At 44.7% G+C, this 21,773-nt stretch overlaps 1 protein-coding gene across 4 annotated transcripts in view; it reads right to left on the reverse strand.

The window, feature by feature from the left end:
- Positions 1-21,773, reverse strand: part of ADGRE3 (adhesion G protein-coupled receptor E3) — a 34,515-nt gene continuing 12,742 nt past the window's right edge. For 3 of the 4 annotated variants that reach the window (XM_006161021.3, XM_006161020.3, XM_006161023.2), the window contains 12 exons: positions 20,754-20,791; positions 18,285-18,468; positions 16,929-17,048; positions 16,449-16,633; positions 15,196-15,363; positions 12,404-12,601; positions 10,482-10,717; positions 8,459-8,525; positions 7,770-7,861; positions 5,564-5,732; positions 2,596-2,690; positions 1-102 (listed from right to left, as the gene is read on the reverse strand). In XM_006161021.3, coding sequence (XP_006161083.1) covers positions 15-102; positions 2,596-2,690; positions 5,564-5,732; positions 7,770-7,861; positions 8,459-8,525; positions 10,482-10,717; positions 12,404-12,601; positions 15,196-15,363; positions 16,449-16,633; positions 16,929-17,048; positions 18,285-18,468; positions 20,754-20,791 — 1,640 coding nt within the window. In that variant the 3' untranslated portion in view covers positions 1-14. The remainder of the gene's footprint in view (positions 103-2,595; positions 2,691-5,563; positions 5,733-7,769; positions 7,862-8,458; positions 8,526-10,481; positions 10,718-12,403; positions 12,602-15,195; positions 15,364-16,448; positions 16,634-16,928; positions 17,049-18,284; positions 18,469-20,753; positions 20,792-21,773) is intronic. The other variant, XM_027776762.1, reaches the window with a different exon arrangement.

Raw genomic sequence — 21,773 nt, forward strand, 5'->3', positions numbered from 1 at the left:
TCTTTCCCTCAGCTTCATTCTTCATGACGCCCATGAGATCCACAGGTAGAACTCTCCATGGAGTTGAATGTTCTAGTTTTAATATTTTCCTCGTCACTTGTTCTGGAAAATTACGCCCCCCCCCCAAAAAAAAAAGAGGTTTAGATTAAAGGTGAATGCAAGGCCAAAATAAAACAAGCAAACAACAACAGGATAAAAGAGCAGGAGACCTAGAATGTATTTTCCTTCCCTACTTCCAATTAGAGGTAGAAATGTATTTAGTGACCTTGATATTTCTGCTACCGAGGAGAATCCTATGTACCTCAATCCATGGTAAAGATAATTTATCATACATTTCTCAATTTGGTTCATCTTAAAAAATAACCAGGCAGGCTGGCTCTGTGGTCTGGCGGTTAAGGCAGCCGGATCCCACATGGCTGACCGAGTGGTTTTGAGTCTTGGGCTTGGTGGTTGGAGAGACATGTTGGTGTGTGTGCTCAAATCCTTAAAGGAGGGAGGGAAGGAGGAGAAGGGATTGCAGTGGGAGCATGCCTCATTGTGGGTGCTTTCACTGTCTCCCCCTCTCTCTGTTTCTCTGCCTCTCTTTGGTGAGCCCTCTAGCAACACCACCACCACCACCACCAACAACAAAAAGCTCAAAATAGGGCCAGCAGGTAGTATGGTGGTTAAAGCTTTGGATCTCATATAAGCAACTCTGTGGTTCAAGTCCCAGACCTGGCGGCTTGGGAAACACACTGGGCATGGGTGTGCATGTCCAAAAATCTGAGATGAGAATAGAGAAGGGATTGCAGTGTGTCTATCCCTCCTTGAAGGGTGACATCTCACTTTCTCTCTCTCTTTCTTTCTCACTCTCTCTCTCTCTTTCTCACTCTCTCTCTCTCTTTCCAGTGAAGGCATGTGCCCTATGGCAAAAATCTAAAAAAATGAAACCAAAACTAAACAATAAAATGACCAGGGTCTGCAGCAGTAGTGCATGCTGGATTTTGTTACTTGATGGGCTGATGTCACATGGGAGGCCTGGACTCTTTTCCCAGACCACACTAAGAGTCATGTGTCTTGGTCCCTATAGTCCCAGCTACTTTGAGGCTGAGGCAGGAGGATCCGGAGCTCACAGCTGACACAGGCACCCTGGCTAGACCCTGTTGGAAAGAGCTGAGTGTGGTGGCATGTGCCTGAGGTCTCAGCTGCTTGGAAAGTGGAGATAGGAAAACTATGTCTAAAAACCACCACACACGGGGCTGGGAGGTGGTGTGGTGGTTAAGGCGGCTGGGCTCCCACATGGTTGACCGCGGTTTGAGTCCAGGACCTGGCAGCTTGTTTTCTCACTTTCCTTCTCTCCCTGGTCAACTTCATTAAAAAGATCAAATAATGACAATGAATAGAATTAAATAAAATTAATTCTAAATAAAACCCCCAAACACCCACCACACACACACCCTAACATATTCTTTATTTTCAAAAAAGATTTTTGCCATAGGGTGTGTGCACTTGCTGGAGAGAGACAGAGAGAGAGAAAGTGAGTAATCACCCTCCTGAGTGATGGTCACACTACAGTCCCTTCTTCTCCAGTGTCCTCTTGGGATTTTGGTCACACACACACACATATGAGCCCGGTGTGATTTTCAAGTTGCCGGGTCCAAGACTTGAACTCTACAGCCAGCTATGTGGGATCCAGCACCTTAACCTTCATGCCACCCACTGTCCCTGGTGTTTCTTTCTTGCCTTTTTTTTTATTTTTTTTTTGCTATAGGGCGCAGGCGCTTGCCAGAAAGACAGAGAGAGAGACAGAGAGACAGAAAGCGAGAAATCACCCCCCAGGGGGGATGGCCACGCCGCAATCCCTTCTCTTCCTTTCTCCTCTCGGGATCTTGGGCACGCACACAATGCGTCTGGCGTGAGTTTAAGCCACCAGGTCCGGAATTCGAACCACGGCCAACTACATGGGAATCCAGTAACATAGTCATTACGCCAACTGCTGGTCCCTGTGGTGTTTCTCTTTAATAATAATAATTTTGCTATAAGGTGTGTGCACCTGCTGGAGAGACAGAGTGAGAAAATGGGAAAGCACCCCCATGGGAGAGGGTCATGCTGCAATCCCTTCTCCTCCAATTTCCTCCCAGGATCTTGGACATACACGCATAGGCACCCAGCGTGTCTTTCCAGACACTGGGTCTGGGACTTGAACCATGCAGCTGGCCTCATGGGATCCAGCTGTTCTAACCAGCACACCACCTGGCTCTTTTTCTCTGGTGTTTTTTTTTTTAGATGCAGTGGTCCTGCCTCAACCTTCCGAGCAGCTGGGACCACAGACACATGCCACCATTCTCAGCTCTCTCAGGCAGGGTCTAGCTCTGTGGCCCGAGCTAGCTCTGAGCTCACGATCCTCCTGCCTCAGCCTCCCGAGTGGCGGGGACTACAGGGGAGAGTCCTTGAGGAACCACGTCATGAGAACGAGGGACTCAGACAGGTGATCGGACAAAGAACTCTCCCCTGTAGTCTCCAGAAAAGGAAGCTCATATCAACAAGCAGAGAGGAAGTGTGGGGTGTCAAGGGATGGAGAGAGGGAAGTGAAACAGAGGTCACAGACTCTCTTACCTCACTGGGCTTTGAGTCAGGGCAGACTTGCTGGAAAGTGTATACGTCTCAGACTCGAATTTGGATTTCATGGCTTCTCGATACCATTTCCGGACCTAGAACGCCAAAAAAAAAAAAAACACCAGGGTGGCTTTTGTGAACAAACCCAAAACATTGGCAAACAAATAGTTGAAAAATCAGCAGATCAGAAAGACGATAGAGGTTTATTATTAATATTATTATTTTTAGATTTTTTTTTTTAGGCTTTTGTCATAGGGTATGTGCACTTGCCCCAGAGAGAGAGACAGAGAGAGAGAGAGGGAAATCACCCCCCTCCCCCCAAGGAGGAATGGCCATGGCACAATCCCGTCTCCTCCATTCTCTTCTTCGGATCTTGGGTATACACGCACATATGCTCAGCATGATTTTCAAGCCTTCAGGTCTGCTGGGACTCAAACCATAGACTTGGCCACGTGGGATTCAGCACCTTAACCTCTATGCTACTTATGGACCCTAGAGGTTTATTACTAAATCACTTTTTATGGCAACCCACTGCCTAGTGGTTAAGGTAGCTGGATCCAACATGACGGACCATGTGGCTTGTATCCTAGACCTAGCAGCCTGAAAAGCAAGTCAGGCATGTGTGCGTTTATGTCCAAAATCCCCAGAGGAGGGAGAGAGGGGACAGAAGAAGAAGTGCTATGACCAAGCCCCATGGGGAAGTGCTTTCTCCTGCTTTTCTCTGACTCTCTCAGGAGAGGGCATGCACCCTCTGGCAAAACAAAACCTTTTTGGGCCAGCAGGGGGCATGGAAGTTAAGGCACTGGCTCTCACATGGCCGGTTCTACCATTCAAACTCCAGACCCGGTGGCTTGAAAATCACACCAGGAAGGACCAGCAGTTAGTGTAATGGCTATGTCGCTGGACTCCCATGTAGTCGACTACGGTTCGAGTCCTGGACCCGGTGGCTTAAACTCACGCCAGGCGCATGTGCGTGCGTGCCCAAGATCCCGAGAGGAGAATGGAGGAGAAGGGATTGCGGTGTGGCCATCCCCCCCCTTGGGGGGGTGATTTCTCACTTTCTGTCTCTCTGTCTCTCTCTGTCTTTCTGATGAACGCATATGTCCTATAGCAAAATCTCTCAAAAAAAAAAAAAAAAAAACCCAGAAAATCACACCAGGCATGTATGCATGTGTGCCTAAAATCCCAAAAGAATCAAAGAGAAAGGATTATGATATGACCATTCCCCTGGAGGAGGTGATTTATCACTTTCTCACTCTGTCTCTCTCTTTGCTGAGCACACACACCCTATGTCAAAAATATATATATAAAAAAAAGATAACAAAAACAAAAAGCAAAATCCTTTCCACAAAATGTGGTATAGTCATAAAATGAGATATGATATTATTCATCCTTAAATAATGAAAAGGAATTCTAACCCGTGCTAAAACATGCATGGACTGTGAAAACATTACAGTAAATGAAATAAGGTGAGACACAAGATAATATCTCTTGTATGATTGATTCCACTTATATGAGGCACCCAGAATAGTCAAGCTCACAGAGAAAGAGAGTTAGGGCTTGGCAGGGAGGAATAAAGAATTATTGCTTGGAGCCAGCAGGTGGCGTGGTGGTTAAGGTGCTGGATTCCAACATGGCTGACCATAGTTTGAGTCCAGGACCTGGCGGCTTGCTTTCTCACAAACTCTTTTGTTCTCTTTCTCTGGTGAGCACATGTGCCCTTTAACAAATTAAAAAAATAATGATTGCTTAATGGGAACAGAGTTTCAATTTCGGATGTTGAAACAGTTCTGGAGAGGGATAATGGTAAAGATTGCACACCACTGTGAACATAAAGCCTCTGAACTATATGCTTACAAATGGTTACATTACTAAATTTTATGTTATGACCCCCATAATTTTGCCACTACTATGGGAGCATACGCTGGGGAATGACTCTCTCTTCTGCCTACGCTTCAGGATCAGTCAAAAGGAGCAGACATGAACCTCATCTGCATCTTGGAATGAAGCCAAATTGAGACCGGCAAAGGTCAGCTAAACCCCCAACTAACCTGCTGACCAAGAATGAGAAACATAAATTTGTGTTTAAGCCACTGAGATTAAAATAATTAAATTGATTATATAATAATCACACATATTTATGGTATGCAGTGTAACCCTTTAATACATGTATACAATGTATAATGATCAAATTACAATAATTAGTATGTCCATCGCTTCAAGTATTTATTATTTCTTTCTTTATTGTTTCTTTTCTTGTAACTATTTTGAAACATACAGTATTTTATTGTTAATGATAGTCCCCAAACTGTTCAATAGGACACAAGAGCTTGTTTCTCCTATCTGTAACTTTTTACTTGCAAACACTGACATTTTTGAGATTGTTTGTTATACAGCATTAGCTGACTATTACAAGTGGGAAAGATAAAGAAAAAAAACTGGGGACCAGCAGTTAGTATAATGACTATGTTGCTGAACTCTCATGTAGTTGACTGCAGTTCGAGTCCTGGACCCGGTGGCTTAAACTCACACTGGGAATGTGTGCATGCATGCCCAAGATCCCAAGAGGAGAATGGAGAAGAAGGGATTGTGGTGTGGCCATCCCCCCTGTGGGGTGATTCCTCACTTTCTGCCTCTCTCTCTGTCTTGTGGGTGAGTGCATGCACCTATAGCAAACAAACAAACAAACAAACAAACCAAAAAAACCTCTCAAAAAAAAATAAAAAGAAAAAAAGAAAAAAGTGGCATTTTTTGATAAAGCAAATTATTTACTTTTTGAAAGCTGTTACTAAATGTTTGTATCTTACCATCAGGAACATCTTAAAGTAGAGAAAATATAGGGGATGTCTACACCTTGGTTACAAGCTCATTTAAAAATTTAGAGATTATGGATTTAAGTGTTCATTAAACTAAGGGTTCTACAAAGTGTTGCTGAGTTTAAACAACAAAAAAAGTGGTCAGTGTTTACCTGTTGGCTGAGAAGGCAGTAGACCAGGAAGATGAAGACTCCCTGCAGGGTGTTGATGATGGTGAAGAGATAGGCCATGACCTGGGCACCTGGACCCACCTGCAGGAGGCCCAGACACCAGGTGCAGCCCAAGATGAAGAGCTGAGCCAGTGCTTTGAACGTCAGCATCCTGAGAAGAGTCAAACAATGACATTAAAAAGATAACAGTGGACATGAACATCCCTGCAGTGTAGCCAGTAATAGGGAGGACTCTGGGGCAGGACTGCCTGATTTAATCCAAGCTGGCACTAAGTACCTGTGTGACCTTCAGCAAGTTAGTTTACCTTTCCTTTTGAAAATAAGTAATAATTTATATATTTAATTTTACTTTTTTTTATTATTTATTTTTAAATTTGACCAGAGAGAGACAGGAAGAGAGAAAGGAAAAGTGAGAAAGCAAACCACCAGGTCAAGGACTTGAACCATGGTCAGCCATGTGGCTGTCCAGTGCCTTAACCACTACACCACTTGCTGGCTCCTAATTTACCTTCTGATAACTCAGTTCTCTCATCTTTATAATGACCTCATTTCAGAGGGTTGCTACGAAGGTTAAATGAGATTTGAACATATGAATAGTCTGAAACAAAATTAGTACCCAGATGGAAAGCATTCTAAAATGGGGTACTCCTTATCTCTCTCTTATTACTTATAGATAGGGGGGTCATATAATTTGTTATTCAAACAGGAAGGCTTTGAAGATAAAAATGGGGTCCTATTATTAATTAGAATGACTCAACCTGCATAAACTAGGACGTCATCAGATAAGCTGAGACACAGAGGTATCCTACTTAAAATACAGAGACAGACACATACACGAGGCTCACACTACGCAAATTATTCTTCAATGAGCTTTTTCAGTGATGGAATATGTATTTTTGTCTGTCTCGGGTGAGCACCTGCACCCTCTGGTGATTAAAAAAGAGAGTACTTCTGGGGCCAATAGGTAGTGTGGTGGTTAAGGTGCTGGATTCCCATATGGCCAACCACAGTTTGAGTCCCAGATACGGCAGCTTGAAATATCACACTGGCATAGAAAAACAACCATGGATACCAGAGACAATGTGGGAGGAGGGTGGGACATGGCAGAGGGTGAGGGATAGGGAATCAAGGATGGCCAAAAAAAAAAAAAAAAAGGCAAAATATACAAGACATAAGAAATGGAAAATTATTTGTTGATATTATTTGTTGATAACATGTATGTTGAGGTACTTGATTGAGCCAATATACAATGTATTTTGGATGGAAAATTTTTTGTATGTTGTAATGCTGTATAGTGAATTAATGTAAAAAAATAAATGTAAAGAAAAGAAAAAAAAAAAAGAAAAATCACACTGGGCACATGTGCATGTGTGCCCAAAATTCCCAAGAAGAGAATGGAGGAGAAAGAATTGTGGCATGGCCACTACCCCAGGGGGTGATTTCTCACTTTCTTGCTTTCTATCTCTTGTGAGCAAGCACACACACCCTACGGCAAAAACCCTAAGAGAGAGAGAGAGAGAGAGAGAGAGAGAGAGAGAGAGAGAGAAGCTCCCTCTCTCTCTCTGTATCTATAGATGTATCTTGTGACGAGTGGCAGAAATTGCCATTTCTTCCCCTTCTCATCTTCCTTTTGGTGTTAGATCTCTTCCCCCTTTGAGTTTTATCAGGGCATATGGACATCCAGTTAAAGACTACACTTCCCAGCCTCCCTTGCAGCTATGGTGTTTTCATGTGACCAGGACCAACCAATGAGATACAAGCAAATGTGGACCATACAACTGCCATGTTGATTCCTTCCCACGGATGGGATAGTGACAGGGATACCACTCTAGGGGATGGTGGAGCAACAAAATGAAAAGAGCCTGAGTCCCTGGATCACTTCATGGAGCAGAACTTCTCCATTAGCCCTACACTGGTTACCAGTGAACTACAGTTCACATGAGAGTGGGAATAACTTCTATTTTATTCTTTTTTTGGTGAGGTGGGGTGGGAGGGAGTCTTATCACAATGGCTTAGCCTATGTTCTAGCAAATACAGGTTCTCATTAATTGTGATGGTGGTAGACCTAAGTGGTCTTGCTTGGTTTTGGAACCTATTTCTGGAGTGTATGTGCAAGGGGACATGTAGGAGGGATAGGTAGGGATGGATTGAGGAAAGGGAGTGGGAGGTGCCATTTGTCACACTCTACCTTGTGTTCTGAATGGTTGACACATCACTGTTGAGGGAGGAAAGTTTCCTTTTCAAAATCCAAAGGACCAAGAGAAAAAATAAGAAATTCACCTGCAGGGATGACAGAGTACAAGTTAGAAGACTGTGGGATTCTCTCTCTGTCTTTTTCTTTTGTTTTAGGATTCCGTTGCTTACCAGGGAGAGAGACAGAGAGAGGAAAAGTGAGATGGCAAGGCGAGATGGCCACACCACCACAATCCCTTCTCCTCCATTCTCCTCTTGGAATTTCGGGCACATACACACACTTGCCCAGCATGGTTTTCAAGCTGCTGGGTCCAGGACTTGAACTGTGGCCTGCCAGATGGACTGTAGTACATGCTAATATATGCTGATACCCTGTAGGCTGAAGCCACATGGGAGGCCCAGGTTTGATTTCCTGATCCAACCCAAAAGGCTGAGCATGGTGGTATGTGACTAACCCCAGGCACTTGGGAGGCTGACTCAGGATGATGATGGTGATGGTGATGGTGGTGATGATGATGGTGATGATGTACTATGTCCTACCTCCCTACACAAGGGCTTGAATTAGTAGCAGGTGGAAAACCAAACCATGCAAATGAGAAGGTGCATGCCCCTGGACTGTCTTGACCCCAGTACTTCTGGTATCTCTCCTTTACTCAGGAACATGGGAGGCATGTATTTACTCACACAGATAATGACACAGACAGGACCAAGGAAGACCCAGATGAATCCGTGGTCCAGGCGGAGCCAGCATCTGTGAACGATGGGAAACAGGACACCAGGAGAGGTCAGAGAGACCCCATGACATAAACATGAGCTTCTCGAGTCCCTTCTGGGAGCCAGCTGGTGACAAGCACAGTTTTGATGAGTTCCTACATGATGCTGGACATTTGACAGGCACAGTCCTGTTAAATATTCACATTATGGGGGCCAGCAGGTGGTGTGGTGGTTAAGACACTGGATAGTCTCACATGAGCGACCATGGTTCAAGTCCCGGACATGGTGGCTTGCTTCTCACTTTCCCTCTCTCTCTGTGTGTCTCTCTCTGGTCAAATTAAAATCAATGAATGAATAAATAAAATTAAATAAATAATTCTTTAAAAATATATTCACACCATGTCATGAGGTTGGGACAATAGAAAAATGATGGGTTGTCATCAAAGTCATGATGTGGCTTTGCATAGAAAAATGCATCATGGGGACCAGCAGTTGGTGTCATGGCTATGTCGCTGGACTCCCATGTAGTCGACCGCAGTTTGAGTCCCAGACCTGGTGGTTTAAACTCACGCTGGGTGCGTGTTTGTGCATGCCCAAGATCCCGACAGGAGAATGGAGGAGAAGGGATTGTGGCATGGCCATCCCCCCTGGGGGGTGATTTCTCATTTTCTGTCTCTCTGTCTCTCTCTGTCTTTCTGGAGAGTGAATGCACCCTATAGCGAAAACCTCTCTAAAAAACAAACAAACAAACAAAAAACAAACAAACAAAAAGAACCCCCAAAATACATCATGACTTTTCTGACCACCTAATGTTATCTTAATTTCACTTACGAGGGCATTGAGGCTTGAAAATGTGAGGTCCCAAGTCATTAGAGGGAGAAAGCTGGACCTAAACCCTTAGCTACTCCCTTCCAGAATTTTTTTTTTTAAAGAGAGATTTTTGCTATAGGGTGCTTGCACTTGCTGGAGATGCAGAAAGAGACAGAGAGAGAGAGAGAAAGTGAGACATCACCCCTTTGGGTCATGCTGCAGTTCCTTCTCCTCCATTCTCCTCTTGGGATCTTAGTCATGCATGCACATGCACCTGACATGAGTTGCAAGCTGCTGGGTTCAGGACTTGAACCACTGTCAGCCATGTTGGAGACCAGTTGCTGGCACCTCCAGAAACTTCTAAGCTTTTTTCTTTGTAGCAAAAGTAATTTCTTTTTTGAAAAATGATAATTTCTTATTTATATTTAATAGTTGTAAATCTTTATAGTGTACCACACAGTGTTTCAAAGCATATATACAGTGCATGGTAATAAAATAAAAGACCATATATATAATTTTCAACAGAGAACTTCTTTCTTTTTAAATTTTTCTTTTGAGAGGTTTTCGCTATAGGGCACGTGCGCTCGCCAGACAGAAAGCGAGAAATCACCCCCCCAGGGGGGATGGCCACGCCGCAATCCCTTCTCCTCTGTTCTCCTCTCGGGATCTTGGGCACGCACGCACACGCGCCCGGCGTGAGTTTTAAGCCACCATGCCCAGGACTCGAACCGCGGTTGACTACGTGGGAGTCCAGCGACATAGCCATTATGCTAACTGCTGGTCCCGCAGATAACTTCTTTTAAAGGTTTTTTCCATAGGCACATGTGCTTGCTATTGACAGAGAGACAGAGAGAGAGAGAGAGAGAAAGAGAGAGAGAGAGAGAGAGAGAGAGAGAAAGTAAGAAATCACCCCCCATGGGGGATGGCCATGCCGCAATCCCTTCTCCTCCATTCTCCTCTCAGGATTTTGGGCATGCACGCACACGAGCCCAGTGTAATTTTCAAGCCGCCAGGTCCAGAACTCAAACTGAGCAATCAATCACATGCCATCCAGCTGGCTTAACCACCATGCCATCAGCTGGTGTATATCCCAGGTATTGTCATTAACACTGTTCTCCCCTTCTCCCCCCAGAAAAGCTCTCTTAGGAAATCATCCACAGCATAGGATGTGGGTCAAGCTCACCGGGCAGGTGTTCCGTAAAGGCCAGGCCTGACTCCTGCAGAGACAGCCACAACCACAGCGGGGACTCCATAACCCACAGGGTACATGAGCCGCTTCATGAATCTGTTCACGCTGGAGTAGTTGACCACCATGAGGTTCCGCGCGGTGAGGAGCAGGTGCAGGCCCTCCAGCAGCATCCAGGTGAAGGAGGCCAGGTACAGGTAGTGCAAGGCTCCCGCGATGACGGCACACAGCACCTGCCGGGGAAGCATCATAGGAGGATGCTCTGCGCAAGGGCTCTCAGGGCTTCCCCATGACTCTGTCATGATTGGACCGGAAGTCACAGCTGCCCAGGCTAGCTCCTCCTCACTTCCGCCACGCAAGGCTTCTTCAGCCACTGCTCTCTGGAATTTCATTGGGTCCCAAGCTTATTTATGATGATGATGATGATTTTTAAAACTATTTATTTATTTAGCTTTATTTGTTATTATTGTTTATCTAGCATTTGACCAGAGGGAGACGAGAGAGAGAGAGAGAGAGAGAGAGAGAGAGAGAGAGAGAGAAAGTGAGAAAGTAAGCCGCTAAGCCCAGGATTTGAACTATGGTCAGCCATGTGGGAGTCCAGCACCTTAACCACCATGCCACCTGCCAGCCTCTATTATGATTATTTTTTAAATTTCTTTTATTTTATTGTGCTGTCAGAAATTTGTGACACATTTTTGCATAGAAAAACATAGAAAAAAATGTGTCATGACTTTTTTGACAACCCACTAGTTTATTTTTTATTCATTTATTTATCTTTATTTTTATATTTATTTTTAAAAAAGAATTATTTACTTTATTATTTACTTTATTTATTATTATTATTTAATTTGCTATATGGCATGTGGATTCACCAAAGAGATGTCTCTCTCTTTGAGACAGAGGGGGAAAATGAGAAAGCAAGCCACCAGGTCTGGGACTTGAACTGTGGTCAACCAGGTGGGACTCTAGCCTCTTAACCACTATGCCATCTGCCAGTGGGACTCTAGCCTCTGGCCATCTGCCAGTCCCTCTCTCCCTCTTTTTGGGATTTCGTGCCTGGCATGTTTCCCAAACATGCAGTTAGGACTCAAACCACTAATTTATTATTATTTCTTAATATCACCAGAGGGAGACAGAGAGAGAGAGAGAGAGAGAGAGAGAGAGAAAGGAAAAGTGAGAAAGCAAGCCACCAGATCTGGGACTCAAACTGTAGTCAGCCATGTGGGAGTCCAGCAACCTTAACCAATATACCACCTACTGGCCCCGGATCTAGTCCTTTTAACCCAAGACCATGGACTGGCCCTTCAAGATCATTTTTAAAATTTTTTCATTTTATTATTTTAATTTTTTGGAGAGGTTTTTGCTATAGGGCGCGTGCGCTCGCCAGAAAGCCAGAGAGAGACAGAGAGACAGAAAGCGAGAAACCACCCCCCCAGGGGGGATGGCCACGCCACAATCCTTTCTCCTCTGTTCTCCTCTCGGGATCTTGGGCACGCATGCACACACACCTGGCATGAGTTTAAGCCACCAGGTTTGGGATTTGAACCATGGTAGACTATATGTGAGTCCAGCTACATAGCCATTACGCTAACTGTTGGTCCCAAGATCATTTTTTTTAAATGAGGAGAGAGACAGACACGCACAGAGAGAAAGCACTCCCAACATGGTTGGATACACCCCAATCCCTTCTTCTTTTCTCCATCTTGTCCAGATCTTAGGCACACCTACATGCCTGGTGCATTTTTCAAGTCCCCGGGGCCAGGATTTGAACCACAGTGGGCCATGTGGGATCTGGCTCCTTTAGCCACTGGGCTAGGGTGCCAGCCCCCAGAGTCATTTTGTTAGAATTCTAACGCAGCATTACTCCAGCAGCCCGGCACTTCCTGGGGCAGGGCAGGGGTTCTTGGGACAGTCCGTACCTCGGGTTCGGTTTGGTCGATGGCCGTGAGGAAGAGGAGGTGGGCCAGGAAGAGGCAGAGCGAGAGCTGCAGGTGCAGGGAGGTGCTGATGTTCTGGATGGTTCTGCACAGGAGGAAGGTGAGGGCTGCCAGGAAGAGGCACAGCAGAGACAGGCCCAGCCCCACGTAGGTGATGATGGTCAGCACAGGGTCCTCGTCCTGGGACCCAGAAAAAGGAGAGGTGATTGTCACACGTTTCTGCTCTGGGCTTATGATTCCCACCCTTGAACTGGAGCATCCCAAGCCCAGGTACAAAGCCGAACGATAGACAGTGAGCATCGCGTCTAGATGGCCGGCCATGCTGCAATCCCTTCTCCTCCCTTCTCTTGGGATTTGGGGTACTCATGTGGGTTGTCTTTTTTTTTTTTAATTACTATAGGGTGCATGGGCTTGTTAGAGAGATGGAGAGAGAAAGGGAGGGAAAGTGAGAAGTCACCCCCTAGGGAGATGGCCACGCTGCAATCCTTTTTCCATTCACCCCTTGGGACTTTTGGGCACACACAAACACATGCCTAGCATGTTTCTCAAGCCACTGGGCCCAGGACCCTAACCATGTAGTCAATCATGTGGAATCCACCTGCCTTAACCACCATGTCACCAGCTGACCCCAGACCTCTTTTTTTCCAAAAATTTTTTGACACCTCCAGTTTTTTTTTAAAGACACCTTTTTATGAAAATTAAAAAAAAATTTTTTTTTGGAGAGGTTTTTGCTATAGGGTGCGTGTGCTCGCCAGACAGACAGAGAGACAGAAAGGGAGAAATCACCCCCCAAGGGGGGTGGCCACGCTGCAATCTCCTCCTCCATTCTCCTCTCGGGATCTTGGGCATGCACGCATACGCGCCAGGCGTGAGTTTAAGTCACCGGGTCCAGGATGTGAACTGTGGTCGACTACATGGGAGTCCAGGCACATAGCCATTATGCTAACTGCTGGTCCCTATTATGATTATTTTTTATTTTGGAGGTTTTTGCCATACGGTGTGTGCATTTGCCAGAGAGAGGCAGAGAAAGACAGTGAGTGGGAAAGTGAGAAATCACCCCCTCACACACCAGGGGATGGCCATGTTGCAATCCTTTCTCCTCCATTCTCCTCCTGGGATTTTGGGCATGAATGCATACACTCCAGCATGATTTTCAAGCTCCTGGGTCCTGGACTCAAATCATGGTTGGCCATGTGGGAGTCTAATGCCTTAAATACTAGACCACGTGCTGGTCCTGACCTATATATTGTGTGTATACACACACACACACACGCACACACACACGCACACATGCACACACACACACAGTTTCTCTTTCTTTTTCTTTTCCTTTTAGAGAGATTTTTGCTATAGGGTGTGTGCACTCTCCAGATAGAAAGCGAGAAACCACTTCCCTCTGGGGGGGATGGCCACGCTGCAATCTCTTCTCCTCCATTCTTTTCTCAGGATTTTGGGAATGCACACGCATGCGCCCAGTGTGATTTAAATCACTGGGTCCAGGACTTGAACTGTGGTCGACTACATGGAAGTTCAGCGATGTAAGTACGCCATCTGCCATCTGCTAGTTCTATTTCTTTCTTCTTTCTTTCTTCCTTTTTCCTTCCTTCCTTCCTTCCTTCCTTCCTTCTTTCCTTCTGTCTTTCTGTCTTTGTTTTGTTATTTCTCTCTTCCTTTCTCCTTCCTTCCTCTTTCTTTCCTTCCTTCCTTCCCCTCTCTCTTTCCTTCCTTTCTTCCTTTCTTTCTTTAATTTGTTCTTTCTTTCTTTCTCCCTTCCTTCCTTTCTTTCTTTCTTTCTTTCTTTCTTTCTTTCTTTCTTTCTTTCTTTCTTTCTTTCTTTCTTTCTTTCTTTCTTTGGTTCTTTCTTTCAGACCCTCCTCCCCCCAATCCTCAACCAACAAGGTCTCTATGCCACAACCCCACTCCAGCCTCAGCCAGCCAGATCCTGGCACATCCACACACCACCCATGCCCAGGGAGAGCCCTGAATGCAAACTCAGCACCTTTCCCACGTGGTTTCAGCTTCTCCACTTCTGACCACCATCTGACTCCTTTCCTCAGCTCTTATTTTTTAATCATCAGAGAGTGTGTGCTCTCATCAGAGAGAGACAGAAACAGGGAGAGGGGGAAGGGGAAGGAGAAAGTATCCCTCGATGGGATGTGTCCGTGCCACAATCTCTTCTTCTCCGTTCTCTATCTTTTTGAGATTGTTTGCATACACATGCACCTAATGTGTTTTTCAAACTGTCGGAGCTGGGATTCGAACAGTGTGATTGGCCATGCTAGATCTGGCTCCCTTAACCACTAGGATATGGGGATGGCCCTTCTATTTAAAAACATTTTTTAAGAGGTTTATGCCTTAGGGCACATGTGGTTGCCAGAGAGACAGAAAGTCAGTGAGAGGGAAAGTGAAAAATCCCCCCCCCCCAGGGGGAATGGCCATGCTGCAATCCCTTCTCCTCCATTCTCCTCTTGGGATTTTGAGCACACATGCACAAGAGACTAGAATGAATTTCAAGCTGCCGGGTCTGGGGCTTGACCTATGGTTGGCCATGTGGCACTCCAGGGCCTTAACCTGCTGGTCTCTGCTATTATTGTTTCTAATTTGACCAGAGAGAGACATAGAAAGAGAGAGAGAGGGAAAGTGAGAAAGCAACCCACCAGGTCCAGGACTCGAACCAGGGCTGGTCATATGAGAGTCCAGAATGTTAATACCATGCCACCTGCTGGCCCTGCTCAAAAAGGATTAACTAGAGGAGTGAAGGGCTTGCATCATACCTGGCTGGTGAAGGCCATGAGAACGGCGAAACTGGACAGGTGGGTGGAGCTGCATGTGGTGTGGCTTGTGTTCATTTGCACGAGGAAGCAGCCATCCCTAGACCAGTGGCCGCCCCCGCCTGTGCTTTTCCAGTACACACAGAAGGCCTTTTTGCTACTTGGATTCATCTGAAAAGAGAACAGACTCATCACCTTCTTCCCCCAAACAACCTAGATACCCATTAACTGTAAAGTCGGGTGCCAACTGGATCCCATATGGCCAACTGTGCCATTCAAGACCCAGACCCAGAGGTTTGAAAATCACACCAGGTGTGCATGCGTGCTCAAAAGAAAGTGAGAAATCACCCCCCAGGGGGAATGGCCACGCCGCAATCCCTGCTCCTCCATTCTCCTCTCGGGATCTTGAGCACGCATGCGTATGCGCCTGGCATGAGTTGAAGCCACCGGGTCCGGGACTCGAACCGTGGTCGACTACATGGGAGTCCAGTGACAAAGCTGCAGCGCAGAGAACACGAGCTTGAGGTGAATGTTCCCTTCATTTGATTACAGTTGGTCTTTTTTTCTTTTTTTTGGAAAGGTTTTTTCGCTATAGGGTGCATGAGTTCGGCAGACAGACAGAGAGAGACAGAGAGACAGAAAGCGAGAAATCACTCCCCCAGGGGGGTGGCGACACCACAATCCCTTCTCTTCCATTCTCCTCCCGGGATCTTGGGCACGCAAGCACATGCGCCCGGCGTGAGTTTAAGCCACCGGGCCCGGGAAACAAACAGCAGGCGACTACGTGGGAATCCAGCGACATAGCCATTACGCTAACTGCTGGTCCCTACAGTTGGTCTTTTAGTGAGAGAATAAAGTAATCAACAAAATCCCCCCCTTTGGGGAACTTTGATTCACTGTTTAAAAATGAAAAAGAAAAAAAAAGAAAATGGAACTACGTAGAAAGTTGTGGAAACCTGAGTATGGAATCACCTATCTGGGCAGATGATGCCAGCCTGGCCTCCTGGTTAAGTCTTAAAAAATCTTGGAATACTCAATGTAATTTGGAAATACTAAGATAAACACTATCAATATCACCCTACCAAGGTCTTATCTTTTTGTAGGTCTGCCATGTTTCAAATGCTTAGTGGCTGCAGGTGCTCTTGGCTACCAGCAAGGGTCAACCCAAATTTGGAACCAACAACTGAGAACCACATACGAGTTATCTGGTCTACCTCCTCCAACTTCAACCAGCTCTCCCAGCAACTTCAACCCACCTTCAGATGCTGCAGAGTCATATTAACAGGTGTGGAGAGAGACATGTTTCTTTCAGGTCCGATAGCAGCACTCACTACCTGGGAGTTCAGGTAAACCCGATCTTTCTCATCCAAGTTTTCAAAGAAGGTTGCATTTATGATGTTCCCAAGGGAAGAATATGCAATAAAGGCGACTGCACTGGGGCCTGAGGAAACAGAGAAATACAATCTTATTATTATTATTATTTTTTAATTCTGGTAGTGTCCCAGTGGTTAAGGCCCTGAATTCCCACATGGCTGATAGCACTTTGAGTACTGTTGACCATTGTGGCACTGTCTGGCTCAGATTTTTTTTTTTTTTTTTTTAAGGAAAAATCAAAAAATCGGAGGGACATTCTGAGGGTTACAATCCCATCAGGACTCTCCCAGTCACGTGTCTCCATGACTCATTGGGTGATGTTGCTCTGTGTGAAGGATTCTGGGTGCAACCATCACATGTACCTTGTATGTTTCCCTGGATGATGTCATTGCAATGGATGTCCATGGTGTTCATTTGGACGTTGAGGTCAAATATCTTTCTTTCATCAGAGCAATTATTGGAAACCACTCGAGTTTCAACAGCTGGTAAGAAAAGCAATGGTCAAGCTTACTGATTTTGTAAGAAGTTTTAAAAATGTTCATTGTAGGGTTGGTAGATAGCATTGTAGTTGGGGCCCTGAATCCCCAAGGAGCCAGGGTGGTTCAAGTCCCAGACCTGGTAGCTTGAAAATTATGTCACGTGTGTGTATGTGTGCATGCCTAAGATCCCAGAGGAGAAGGGAGGAGAAGGGATTGTGGTGTGGCCATCCCCCACGGGGAGTGCTTTCTCACTTTCTCTGTCTCTCTCCGGTGAGTGCATGAGCAAAAATAAGAAAAAAAAAAAGAGAAAGAAATAAGACTATGGGGAAAAAAGGTAACTATGTAACAGGATAGATGTGTTAATGAACTTTCTTAGAGTTTTTTTGAACATAATTATTTAGGGGATGGCAGCTGATATGATGGTTAAGGGGGCTGGACTCCTACATGGCTGACCATGGTTCGAGTCCCAGACTTTGCAGCTTGCTTTCTCACTTTCTCTCTCGCTCTCTCTTTCACTCTGTCCCTCTCTGGTCAAATTGAAAAAAAAAAAGTTAAATAAAATAATTATTTTTAAAAAGAATTATTCATTTAGTTAAATTTATTATTATTATCATCATTACAATATGTGTATATATAAAATCATTACACTTAAAAATTATTTACTTACTTATTTTAATTTGACCAGAGAGAGAAAGAGAGAGAGAGAGAGAGAGAGAGAGAGAGAGAGAGAGAGAAAGTGAAAGCAAGCCACCAGATATGGGACTAGAATCACAGTTGGCCATGTGGGAGCCCAGTGCCCTTAACCACCAAGCCAACCTGCCAGCCCCATGTTTGTATCTTCTAGAATTTTATTTATTATTTTTATTATAGAGAGATTTTTTTTGCTTTAGGGCATGTGCTCTCGCTGGAGGGACAGAGAGAGACAGAGAGACAGAAAGTGAGAAATCACCCTTCGGGGGGATGGCCACACCATAATCCCTTCTCCTCCATTCTCCTCTTAGGATGTTGGGCACGCACACACACATGGCCACCATGATGAGTTTTAAGCCGCTGGGTCTGAGACTCAAACCATGGTCGACTACGTGGGAGTCCAGTGACATAACCACTATGCCATCTGTTGGTCCCTAGAATTTTCTATAAATGGATTTAATCATTGTATTTGTTTATTTTTTCTAATTGTTTCACTTAGACCCCAACTGCTAACCAGTCCCCAAAGAATATCAGACACTATCATCTTACCCAGTGTATTGTTTTGGATTTTCTGCACTTCTTGCTGTGGGGCTTTCAGAGCAGTTTCTAGAACGTTTGATTCCACATTCTGGAGGATAGAAGTGGCCGCAGATGCGATTTCTTGCTTCTCTCCTGTTTGCCATAAAGTCTCATTGGTGAGAAGTGACTCGAATTTGTTAATGACCTTTTGCAACTTTAAAGACATTAAAAAAAAAAAAAAGCTAATGGTTTTTATACCCAGATGGAGAGTAGGAAGTGTGAGGAAACAGACTCTGGAACCAGAGGACACTGCTTCAAATCCTGACTCCATCAACACCATCTTTGTGACCTTGGGCAAATCACTCAATCTGAAAGAACCCTGTAGAATGTTTTGGAAGATTAAGTGCATTAAGAGATGCTACGCTGTTTATTCTTAGGGTTTTTTTCCCTTTTAAAAATGATTTATTGGGGCCAGTAGGTGGCATAATGGTTCAGGTGCTGGAATCCAACATGGCTGACCATGGTTTGAGTACTGGACCCAGTGGGTTGAAACTCATGCTGTGCACATGTGCGTGTGTGCCCAAGATCCCAGGAGGAGAATGGAAGAGAAGGGATTGCGGCATGGCCATCTCCCCAGGGGATGATTTCTCACCTTTTGCCCAAAATCTCTCTCTCAAAAAAAGAATTATTCAAAAAATGTTATTTATTATTATTATTTAATGTTTTCTATAGGGCACATGCTCTCACCAGAAAGAGACAGAGAGAAAGAGAGAGAGAGAGAGAAAGGAAACACGAGAAAGCAAGCCATCAGGTTTGTGGCTTGAATGGTGGTTGGCCAGGTGGAAGTCCAGAGCCCCAACCACGACATCATTTCCTGGTCCCAAGGTTTTTTTTTTATTTTATTTTTTTATTTTTTATTTTTTTAATTACTAGAGGGCACGTGCACTTGCTAGAGAGAGACAGAGAAACTGAGAGAGAGAAAGAGAAGGCACCCTCCTATGGGGTGAGGTCATGCTGCAATCCCTTCTCCTCCATTTCTCTATCCTGTTGGGATTTTAGGGCATGCATGCACATGCACCTGGTGTGTTTTTTCAAGCTTCTGGGGCTGGGATTCAAAATGTGGCTGGCCATGTGGCTGTCTTCTTTAGAGGAGCTGAGCTGGACGAGAGTGACTACTTTGGGAAGATTGTGAGAATCATATATTGATCTCTATCTATCTATCTATCTATCTATCTATCTATCTATCTATCTATCTATCTATCTATCTCTATCTATCTATCTATCTATCTATCTATCTATCTATCTATCTATCTATCTATCTATCTATCATCTATCTATCTATCTCTATCTATCTATCTATCTATCTATCTATCTATCTATCATCTATCTATCTATCATCTATCTATCTCTATTTCTGTATATCCTAGATAGATACAGCAATATATCGCTAGTAAGATATATAGTGATATACATGATGGTATATATTGATCAATGATAGATGAGGTGGAGCTGGCAGGTGGCATGGTGGTTGAGGCACTGGACTCCTATAGGGCTGACTGTGGTTTGAGTTCCAGACCCAGTGGCCCAACAATCATAACAAATACATAGATAAATAAATAAATGTTAAAAAAAATTGTATGGTATTATATACAGATACTATTATATGTTTATATATAATATATATACTCTTCCATAAAGCCACCCCATGTGTTAATTTTGGGTTTTGTAAATTAAAAAAAATTATTTCTTAAAATATTTATTTTAATTTGACCAGAGAGAGAGAGAGAGAGAGAGAGAGAGAGAGAGAGAAAGCAAGGGGCCAGCTCTGGGACTTGAACTGTAGTTGGCCATGTGGGAGTCTAGTGCCTGCAACCACCATGCCACCTGCCAGCCCCAAGCTTTGTAAATTTTTTAAAAGAAGTTTTTACCATAGGGAGCATGCATGAGAGAGAGAGAGAGAGAAAGAGAGAGAGAGAGAGAGAGAGAGAGATGGGAAGAGACCCCCAGGGCGATGGCCACACAACAATCCTTTCTCCTCCATTCTCCTCCCAGAATCGTGGGCACACAGGCACACGCAACTGGTATGTGTTTTTTTTTGTTTGTTTGTTTGGAGAGGTTTTTGCTATAGGGCATGTGTGCTCTCCAGAAAGACAGAGAGACAGAGAGGCAGAGAGGCAGAAAGGGAGAAATCACCCCCTGGGGGGATGGCCATGCCGCAATCCCTTCTCCTCCATTCTCCTCTCGGGATCTTGGGCACGTACACACATGCGCCCAGTGTGAGCTTAAGCCACCAGGTCTGAGACCCAAACTGCGGTTGGCTACATGGGAGTCCAGCAACATAGCCATTACGCCAACTGCTGGTCCCACACCTAGTCTGATTTTCAAGCCACTGGATCAGCGATGTAACCACTACGCTATCTCCTGGCCCCAAGGCCTTGTAGATATTTTCTACCTAATGTTTCCTACCTGGCTAGGTTCTAGGGGTCAGCCTCTACTCACCTCTTTCCTGCTTTGGGTTGTGTCTGAAGAACTGGGTTCTGCAGAAGATAAGAGAGAGTTACTATTGGGACTGAAAGCAAGGTGAGGAAGAGACTCATAAGATGATTAGCTTTGCGTCTCGTAGGACTAAACTCAGTCTATGTTCCCCAACAAGATAATTGACCCTTTTGGGGGATCAGAGTCTGAGTTCCTTATCAAGAGGGAAAACAATAACTTTCAGTTGATAGGAGGATTTCACCTTTCAGGGGACACTTGGCAATGAGTGGAGACTGTTTTGGTGGTCCTAACTTGGGGAAGGGGATACTATTGGCCTCCAGTGAACAGAGTCCAGGATGTAACTTGACATCCTACGGGTGCACCAGACAGTCCTCCCTCCAAAGAATGAGCAAACCCTAGGGACCAGCAGGTGGCGTGGTGGTTAAGGTGCTGGACTCTCACATGGCCAACTGTTCAAGTACTGGACCTGGTGCTTTGAAAATCACACCAGGTGCATGTGTGTGCCTGCCCAGAATCCCAAGAGGAGAATGGAGGAGAAGGGATTGTGGCATGGCCATTTCTCTGGAGGGTGATTTTTCTCTCTTTCTCTATCTCTCTCCAGTGAGCACATGTGCTCTATGGCAAAACAAAACAAAACAAAACAAAACAAAAACAAAACCAAAAAAACCCCCCCAAAAAACAAACATACAAAACAACCAAAAACCCAAACAACCGAAAACCCAAAACTAAAAAAACTCCAACAAACAAACAAACAAACAAAAAAACAACAAAAAAGAATGGTCAGACCCCCAAAATCAGCACTGCTGGGGTGGAGAAACTCTGGTATAGAGAAAGCAAAGAAATGTAAGCTCCAAATTATTATTATTATTATTATTTTTAATGAGAGAGGAAGAGAGAGAGAGACTTTTCCTTTTTTTCCTTTTGGTGCACAATATGGTTTTCTTTTATTCTTTTCTTTTCTTTTCTTTTCTTTTCTTTTCTTTCTTTCTTTCTTTCTTTCTTTCTTTCTTCCTTCTTCCTTCT

This window comes from Tupaia chinensis, unplaced genomic scaffold (assembly GCF_000334495.1).
Source record: "Tupaia chinensis unplaced genomic scaffold, TupChi_1.0 Scaffold138060_1, whole genome shotgun sequence".
In the NCBI taxonomy this organism is placed as follows: Eukaryota; Metazoa; Chordata; class Mammalia; order Scandentia; family Tupaiidae; genus Tupaia; species Tupaia belangeri.